The following is a 9,934-nucleotide window of genomic DNA, read 5'->3' as shown; positions in this document are numbered from 1 at the left end:
AAGAACAATTCCAACACACATGATTTAAAAAGATGGTTTAAGAAAACCAAGACTCATTTAATTTGTTACAAATAATTAACTTAGTTAATAATTTTGTAATATTAACAAATTAATTATTTAGCTCTTATATTAAAGATCAAAAACAGTATTGTTTACATGTTAGTTACAAATTACGCAGCTGTCGTAGGATATACTTATCGTTGAGTACTAGAGGAGATGCTTGAGCAATAAGAATACAAAATACTGTACAATTAGACTCTTAATTCTCTAGCTCAGAAGACAGCTTTTCAAAGAAAATTTTGAAATTTAAATCCCACCATACTAAAACTGTAGATTGATATTGTACAATAATATGAAGCAGATTTGGATCCAAAACACAGATCACGACTATATCATACTCCCATCTTGGTTATAAAATTTGAATTTTGCTACAACTCACTCAAAGTTGTAATTGAACGTTTTGCTAGCGTGTCGTTCATAACATTATATATTCATCGATCAATAAAAAGTTTATCATAACGCATACAAGTCTTTGAATTATTCTCTATCATGAAGTTAAGTATGAGCAATCTGTTATAAATTGATCAATTAATATATAAAATTACATGCATATATAACGTGTGGCATCATTTGGTATGATTTACTTCATAAAAATCAAGTTAATGTACTACCTCGGGTCCTAATTATAAGAGCCAGTTGACTAATTTAAGGAGATTAAGAAAGTAAGTTGAGTTAGTTATGTGCCCTAAATAGGTGTTGTCTTTTCTAAAATATCCTTACTAATCAAGTGTATTGACTAGAACTATTGTTGTTAGAAGGGTTACTTTGGAAAAAAAATGTATAAAGATGAGAGACAAAGTGGATTGGGGTCTTATATTTAGGACCAAAATAAAAGTCAAACAGGGTCTTATATTAAGGATCGAAGGTAGTATATAACAAACATATATCCCACACGCAAAAGTCACTACATATAACATAAAAATATTATGCCTTTTCTTCTTTTTCATATACTAATTAATGAAATGGGGTTATATTTTTTTATTACATTCTAAACGCGGTTATGTTGACGGAGGTTAGGTTTAATGACTTTGTCCTCGTGTATTAACTTTATTTCAATTGGACAGTCATTCATCCAACCGACTATAATTAAATAAAGCTTTATATTAATCTATCATGTTTAGACTATAAGTATTCAGGAATGCTTTAAAAAAGAAATTGAATGCAAGAAAAAGCAACATGAAAGTTAGAACAACCTAATGATATATATATATATATATATATATATATATAGGAAATTAAATAAGAAGCTGAATCTAGCTTAATTAAAGTCGTTTGTTTTAGCCTTTGTGATGACTCTGGCTTTCATATCAATTCATGCAAAACTCTAAGACTTACTGTTTACTTGATATTTTCTTTTCAAGTCTCAACGAGTGAGTGGGAAAAGAAAAATATAAGGATTTAGATTTATTATTCATCCTTAAAAATGAGTCTTGAACCATACTTAATCTCACCGTCAAGTTTTTTTTTCCTCCTATTTTTCAATTTTCAAGTTGAAACATGATTTTTTTTTAATTTAAAGTATGATTGTGCCCAGATATTAGATTGTTAAATATGTAATTTTGTTGTTTAAACATAATCTTTACGTTATACTTTACTTGCATCAAAATAAAAAAGAAAATTTTGGACACTTCGATTTCAAAAGACTGTATAGATTTTAATGAAAATTTGACATTCATTTCTAAGAACGAGTCTTCTGAGATTCGAGGGACAATGTTTTAAAATATAAAATGCTTAGAACGTACGTAACATCAGAAGAAAACGGTATTAAGTCTCCATCTTCCTCTGAAATTGTAGCATAACAAACATGTAAACAAATCTAGTTCGGTTCCCCACAAAGTCCAAGACACATGCACAAAAAGAAAACTAATGGACCCCACTTAATTACGTTTCAAAAGCAGATATATAATACTTATATATACACAAACAAAACAATTTTCGAGATCCTAAAGTGAACATAATCGATGTAGTTAATTATTTATGGCCATAATTGTGGCGAACAAAGCCAACTTTTTGACCTTCACGACGGCCGGCAGAATATTTGATGAGAATGAAAGTGTCCCAAGGATCAGCAGTGTGAACCCCACATAGCGATCGCCGATCATTAGACTAATTAACCAAAATCTGTTTCTACCGTATGCGTAGAATTTATTCAATACAGTCAGTCATTCATCAACATTTACATTGACGAACGTTTCCCTTAAGAAAGAAACAAAATATACGTTTCTTTTACGTCGATTAGAAAACCTTAAACAGGTATAAATTCACGCCACTAGCAAACCAGAAACAGAGAAGCAGAGAACCCACAAAGTTAACCAGAAAAACCGAAACCGGGCAATAATGGCCAGTCCAGCAGCCATGCAGAAATCATTGTTACTAGCCAAACAGTGCCCTGGGATTGCGCGAACAGCCTGCGACGTGTTCTTGAGCCACAGGAAGATTGACACGGCAAGAACCATCGTAGGGTTGCTGTACGAGAATCTGAGGTTGGTGAGAGTGAGAGCCTTCTTAGACACAGAGAACATGAAACCAGGAAACAGGTTGGTGGATCATATAGACAAGGCCATAGGTGAGTGTAAGGTTGGTGTCACTGTCTTCTCTCCCGCTTACTGTGATTCCTTCTTCTGTCTGCACGAGCTTGCTCTTCTCATGGAATCCAAGAAAAGAGTGATCCCAGTTTTCTACAACATCGAGCCCTCGCAGCTTCAGATTAAGCCCTCCAGAAGATTCACTCTTGAAGAGCACCGAAAGTTTAGTTCAGCATTGGAAGAGGCTAAGTCTATTCGAGGAATCTCCTTCGATCCCTTAAATGGGTATATCAATAAGTTCCTTTTCTACTAACATAATTATATCTATGGTTCTAAGACGTGGGTGGGGTTACTAAATAGTTAGCATAACAAAAACAATAATGGCATTAGTTCGATGAGTAACTCAGTCCAAATTCGGTCAGCATATATACATACAGGTTCTTTTTACTATACTAATGGCAGATTTATCAGATATCAGTTAGGCATAATCGAAGGTACCAGCTATAGTAACTTCACTAAGACGTTATTATATTATATATTATATATATAATAAAATAACGCAAAAGGATTTAATGATTGCACATGGATATATGAGCCAAACAATAAAGTGTGATTTAGTTAATGATAAGTTGAGAAAATGGGTGTTTCAGGGATTGGTCGGAGCTGGTAAGGAATACATCGGAGGCAGTGCTTATGAACTTGTTTGAGGTTCGGACAGAAACGGCATCCGTATAATATGAGCATGACGCTCCTCTACTGCATGCATCTCACGCGCCTCCTTCCCCAATATCGGCCAATAATGGGCTTTGGAGGCCTCTTCTCGTGTTCTAACCTTCCAAATTTTTTTTTCTTTTTTTATTAATCATTAGATCCTACATAAAATGAATGACATTTTGATATTGACCTTACGATTGAGATATATTCATAGTATAGTTTTGAATTTTTTTACTATTTGTTTAAGAAAGATATTGTCAAATTCTGTAGTTTTGATTTATTTTTAAAATCCTAAAAAATTCAAAACTGCACCCTTTTATATATATGTAAGGTACCAAAATGTCATTGATTTTATATGGAATTTAATGATTAAGGAAAAAAATATTTGGGAGGTTGGAGTATTAAAAGGGGCATTGGAGGCGGAAGAGGATACTCTCAGCGTCCTCTTCTCTCAGCGTCCCTCAGCGTTCAAATCGCAGCCGTTAAAATAAATCTAGCGCGGATCATATTATGCCACGTCATGGTGCTATTAAAAATTAGAAATAAATCTTAAATATAGTGTAGAATTTTTTACTAGATTTCAACTAGGATATTTTTAGTATGAAATATCCAATTTTTTTCACCAGACTTATTTTAGTTAAAAAATTTATGAAATGTTTAGACTCCAGACTTATTCAAATAATCATAAAGAATAAAAAAACTTAACCATCATATATTTATATTGGACCAAAAAAAACCATCATATATTTATATATAATTTTTTGGATTTATTCATCTTAAACTGGAAGATTTATCTAAATTCAATATGATACAGATCGAGTTAGACAGAACTATAAAGAGTGGCAAAACTATATCAAGTATTTTATTTTTTAAAATTTTTAATTAAAATACTTGATGGCAAAACTCTACCTCTTTTTATTATCCTATCTGACTCAATTTATATTAATTTGAACTCTTATTAAACTCTACAATTAAAACAAATAGATCCAAGAAATTAGATGGTGCACTCAAATTTCTTTTTTCAAAAAAATAGTACTTTTTTTTTAAAAAAAAAGCAATTTTATAGCATTAATTAGATTTTTTAAATTTTTAATAGCTTGATGATGTGGCATATTGTGAGCTTATAGATTAAATCTGATGGTAGATATTGGGACACTGAGAGACGCTGAGGGACGCGCCGCTGAGACAATCCGGACCCATTGGAGGCCCCTTGCCTGGCAATCAACTATGCTATATACTTCTTTGATTCTTAATATAGGACTCAATTCTTGAGTTAGTTTTGGTCCTAAATATAAGACCCATTTCTCATATTTATTAATTTTCTCTAAATTACCCCTATAGATACTCTCTCACCCATAATCAAGTAGAAGTGGGAAATGAGGTATTAAGAAAGATGATTATGGTATTTTGGGAAAAATGTGTCACTTTTCTTATAATTAACTAACTTACCTAACTTCTTTAATCTAATCAAATTAGTTAAATGAGTCTTATATTAAGGATCGAAGGAGTATATTGATAATTTAATCATCAAAAATATATCAGTGGATTTTCTTTTTTGGTTACAGGAACACACACACGCACACCACTAGCCTGCTCTGGCAGTGTATATTTATAAGGAAATTGGGCCTATGGCCCATTTGAGAACGAGAAATTCCGCCTTGGACCTTGGGCCTCACTGGAATTGCATTTAAAACCCGCGTTGTGATTTCCAAAAAAGGGTTCATTGGCACACCAAAAAGCAAAAAGGAGAAGAAGTCTTTGCCGCCGACGCTCAACAGTTTCGGCGATCAATGTGTGGGTGGTATTACTATTCCTAAATATAAGACCTTTATACTAATACATATAAGAGTTTTATATTTAGAACCAGAAGAATATATCAGAGTCTTATATTTAGGATCGGAGAAGTATATCTTCATAACATTAAAAGGTCAATTTTATAATAAGAATTATACTACCTTTGGTCCTATTTATAAAATCCAGTTTGTAAACTATAAAAGGGATTATATAAATAGGACTGAAAATAGTATTAACAAATTGTAATTCATGTGTCGCGAATAATTAGGCAGGCTCCGTGTATTTGTATGAGATAACGCGAGGAACGCGTCCCTTTTTCCGACTTATAGACCATGCAAAATAAATTTATAAATTTTATATTGATTCGATATTGATGATCTAATTAGAGTGAGTTTATTTGCAGTTTAATCTTGTTTGCTTTGAATGAATGAATACTTCTTCTGACCCCCAAAAAAAAAAAGTTAGAGTGAGTTATTTGTAAACTTAATAGTTAATGCACATATTTCTCTCCTCCAAAGAAAAATAAGTCAATACATATATAATACGACCTCAGGTCTTTAATATAAAAATTAGTTGGCTAATTTAGGTTGATTGAAAAAGTTTTTAAGTTAGTTATTTGTAATAAATTTGAGTTGAATTTTCTAAACTATTCTTTTAATTATGATTGCATTTGGATGGAAACCCTCTTAATATTGTGTAATCAATAAGGATAGTTTAGTGAATGAATTATAAATTTAAAAGATAAAATAAATTAAGATTTTATATTTAAAATTAATATAATTTTTAATTGGCTCCTCTGTTAAAAACAGAAAGTAATATATATATAAAGAGAGGTGTTACCAACGTAACGAACTCTTTTTTTTTCCCTCCCTCTCTCTATCTCTCGCCACCTAATTGTGAACAAGTTTCATTGTTAAAGATTAAACGTAGTATATAAAAAAATATTTATATCAAATTATTTATATTTATTATTTTAAATTTTTCAATCACAAATAGTCACTTTTTTAAAAAATATAAATTTATAGATAAATATTATTAAATATTAATATTTAAAAAATAAGATCCATTTTAAAGAATTAAAAAATACACGTGAAAAGCGAGACGAGTCAGCCGGTGCTGCATACGGCTCTAATTAATTTAGTACATGGAACCAAGCCTACAGTACGGTTCCCACGCCGGCATACGTCAACCTATGTGTCAGCCGCTGCTGTATATTATGCGCATGATACATAACATAATAGAAAAGGCCAATTAGTATAATTCAATTCTCTCTTGACCAAAGTCATTTGCACGGCTTACATAGTGCTTCCAGCACTGCTATTTTAACATCCATTATAGTAAGCCCAACAAGTTATTTGTTTATTCATAAATTTCCAGAAATCTTAACTTCCAATTATATCCCCATATAAACTAGAATTATGAAATTGAAAAAGTCATATTATTCTTTTTTTTTCTAGAGCGCGCAACTCTCCCCTTGAACAAAAATAATTACTCTCAGTCAACGTTTTCACCTTCCTTTTATCCCTAAATGTAAGTTCTGTTACAAATTTTTATATAATTAATTACTTGTTTTAAAAAAAATCTCTTTCTAGGAATAATTAATCTATTTGTAAATATGTAGTTGAGATTTAAAATATTGTGACATTCAATAGAGGACAAAAATGAAAAGAGAAAAAAAAAAACTCAACGTCTACATAATTCATAGATTTTAGTACCTCCTGAGTGTGCATTTTTAAATATTAGGACTTATATTTAGCCTTTACATGTTAAAAAAGTTCATCTTGTAAGTGAGGAAATGTAATTATTTTCTTTGAAACAAGAGAGAGGCAATCAATAATATTTAATATCTCGCTGGCAATATATATATTTAATATCTGATTATTGATTAAAATGGTAAGTAGTCTCACTTCATAAGAAGGAGAACACAAGTTTGAATTCTAAAAAACACACTTATTAGAAATGTTTTAACCTTAATACTCATAGCCTAATAGAAATTAGTTTCAAGTCTAAAGTCACTTGAGAATATTTTAAGTTGCATAAAAAAAATTATTATATTTCCAACCCTAAAGAGATGATACGACAGTTAAAAACAAGAAACTGGCTAAAATATATAGACCTTCTTGAAGAACAAGATATTTGTAGCTAGCAAGCCCATTCAACATCACGAAAAGCAGATATTCAAAGACTTCTCTTGTGCTTAAGTCAGCTTGGAAAATAGTGGGTATCTTCCCAGATCTGACTTTTTCGTCATTTTCCCTCAGTTTCAACCCTCAAAATTTATATATAAATATAACGTTGCATAACCATCCCTGTTCACCAAACTACAGACAGAAACCAAACCTAATTCAGTAGTAGGCAGACACACTTTTCTGTTTGAAGATGGGATTGCATGCAAAAATTTGGCACAACGTTGCAGGGCCTGCATGTGACGTGTTCATAAATCACCGTACAGTTGATACGAGATGTACAGGGGTTCGCTTACTGTACGACCATCTGATTCAGCAACGATGCAAGCCATTCTTGGACATAGAAACTATGAAACCTGGAGATAGGTTGTTGGACACAATTGATAAAGCTATACGAGGATGTAAGGTTGGGGTTGCTGTCTTTTCGCCTCGCTATTGTGACTCTTATTTCTGTCTCCATGAGCTCTCACTCCTCGTGGAATCGAAGAAACGAATCGTTCCCATTTTCTATGATGTGAAGCCGTCACAGCTTCGTGTTAAGGACAGTGCAATTTGGGGCTGTTCCCAAAAAGATCTCAAGAGGTTTAATTTGGCAACTGAAGAAGCTAAATCCATTGTGGGGCTGCCCTTCGACTCCCTCCAATGGAAATTCATGGGCCTCAGCTTCAAGATTGAAAGTGATTGATAATTGGACAGGGGAAATTAAAGAGACATCACTAAAACTAAAACTAAAAGAGACATAAAGCAGATACAATACACTCTTTGGAGGAGTCGAACGGTAGCGCCACAATGGACTTAGCCTCTTCATCAATTGCCAAATTAAACCTCTTGAAATCTTTTCGGGAACAGCTCAAAATTGCACTGTCCTCAACATGAAGCTGTGACGGCTTCACGTCATAGAAAATGGGAATGATTTGTTTCTTTGATTCCACGGGGAGTGAGAGCTCATAGAGACAGAAATAAGAGTCACAATAGAAAAGACATCAACCTCAACCTTACATCCTCGTATAGCTTTATCAATTGCGTCCAAAAACCTATCTCCAGGTTTCATAGTTTCTGCGTCCAAGAATGGCTTGCATCGTTGCTAAATCAGATGGTCGTACAGTAAGCGAACCACCGTATGTCTCGTATCAACTGCATGTAGGCCCTGCAACGTTGTGCCAAATTTTTGTATGCAATCCCATCTTCAAACAGAAGAGTGTATCTGCCTACTACTGAATTAGGTTTGGTTTCTGTCTGTAGTTTTGTGAACAGGGATGGTTATGCAACGTTATATTTATATATGAATTTTGGGGGTTGAAACTGAGGGAAAATGACAAAAAAGTCAGACCTAGCTCGGAAGATACCCACTATTTTCCAAGTTGACTTGAAACTGAGGGAAAATGGCAAAAAAGTCCAATCTGGGAAGATACCCACTATTTTCCAAGCTGACTTAAGCACGAGAGAAGTCTTTGAATATCTGCTTTCCAGGATGTTGAATGGGGTTGCTAGCTACAAATATCTTGTTCTTCAAGCAGGTCTATATATTTTAGCCAGTTTCTTGTTTTTAACTGTCATATCATCTCTTTAGGATAGAAATATGATAAATTTTTTTTATGCAATTCAAAATATCCTCAAGTCACTTTAGACTTGAAATTAATTTCTATTAGGTTATGAGCATTAAGATTAAAACCCTTCTAATAAGTGTGTTTTTTAGAATTCAAGCTTGTGTTCTCCTTCTTACGAAGTGAGACTACTTACCATCTTAATCAATAATCAAATATTAAATATATATATTGCCAGCGAGATATTAAATATTATTGATTGCCTCTCTCTTGTTTCAAAGAAAATAATTACATTTCCTCACTTGCAAGATGAACTTTTTTAACATATAAAAATTTTTCGATGGCTAAATATAAGTCGTAATATTTAAAAATGCACATTCAGGAGGTACTAAAATCTATGAATTATGTAAACGTTGAGTTTTTTTTTTCTTTTTTGATTTTTGTCCGCTATTGAATGTCACAATATTTTAAATCTCAACCACATATTTACAAATAGATTAATTATTCCTAGAAAGAGTTTTTTAAAAACAAGTAATTAATAAGAATTAAAATTTGTAACAGAACTTATATTTAGGGATAAAAGGAAGGTGAAAAAGTTGAGCAATAATGTAAAAGTAAGAGTAATTATTTTGTTCAAGAGGAGAGTTGCGCGCTCTAGGAAAAAAAAATTAGAATAATATGACTTTTTCAATTTCATAATTCTAGTTTATATGGGGGTATAATTGGAAGTTAAGATTTCTGGAAATTTATGAATAAACAAATAACTTGTTGGGCTTGCTAAAATGGGTGTTAAAATAGCAGTGCTGGAAACACTATAGTTTTCATCAAGAGGGAAAAAGAAGCCACAAAGAACTTATGCAACTAGCAGTGCTGGAAGCACTATATAAGCCGTGCAAGTGGCTTTGGTCAAGAGAGAATTGAATTATACTAATTGGCCTTTCTCTTATGCTATGTATCATGCGCATAATATACCGACACTACATTCATATCTAATTTGGCTGCAAATTAATATATTTGAATGCATTTGTTCAATAGGGTCCAAAAAACGTGTATAAAATAAACTATGTGCAAGTAATGAATTATTATATATTAACCAAAAAGCTGTTTGATT

The 9,934-nt window shown here is 32.3% G+C and overlaps 2 protein-coding genes across 2 annotated transcripts; both read left to right on the top strand.

The window, feature by feature from the left end:
- The first annotated feature begins 2,397 nt into the window (after window positions 1-2,397).
- LOC114732397 (TMV resistance protein N-like) lies at window positions 2,398-2,898 on the top strand. The gene has a single exon (XM_028919682.1). The coding sequence runs from the start codon at window positions 2,398-2,400 to the stop codon at window positions 2,896-2,898; it is 501 nt and encodes a 166-aa protein (XP_028775515.1).
- Window positions 2,899-7,472: 4,574 nt separating this feature from the next.
- Window positions 7,473-7,964, top strand: LOC114732396 (TMV resistance protein N-like). Its single transcript, XM_028919681.1, has one exon. It carries the CDS (start codon window positions 7,473-7,475, stop codon window positions 7,962-7,964), a length of 492 nt encoding a protein of 163 aa, XP_028775514.1.
- Window positions 7,965-9,934: the final 1,970 nt, after the last annotated feature.

The sequence above is a fragment of the Neltuma alba genome, unplaced genomic scaffold, assembly GCF_004799145.2.
Source record: "Neltuma alba isolate B1F8T4 unplaced genomic scaffold, ASM479914v2 tig00012910_pilon, whole genome shotgun sequence".
Classification (NCBI taxonomy): Eukaryota; Viridiplantae; Streptophyta; class Magnoliopsida; order Fabales; family Fabaceae; genus Neltuma; species Neltuma alba.
This window is presented reverse-complemented; position numbering and strand designations above follow the sequence as displayed.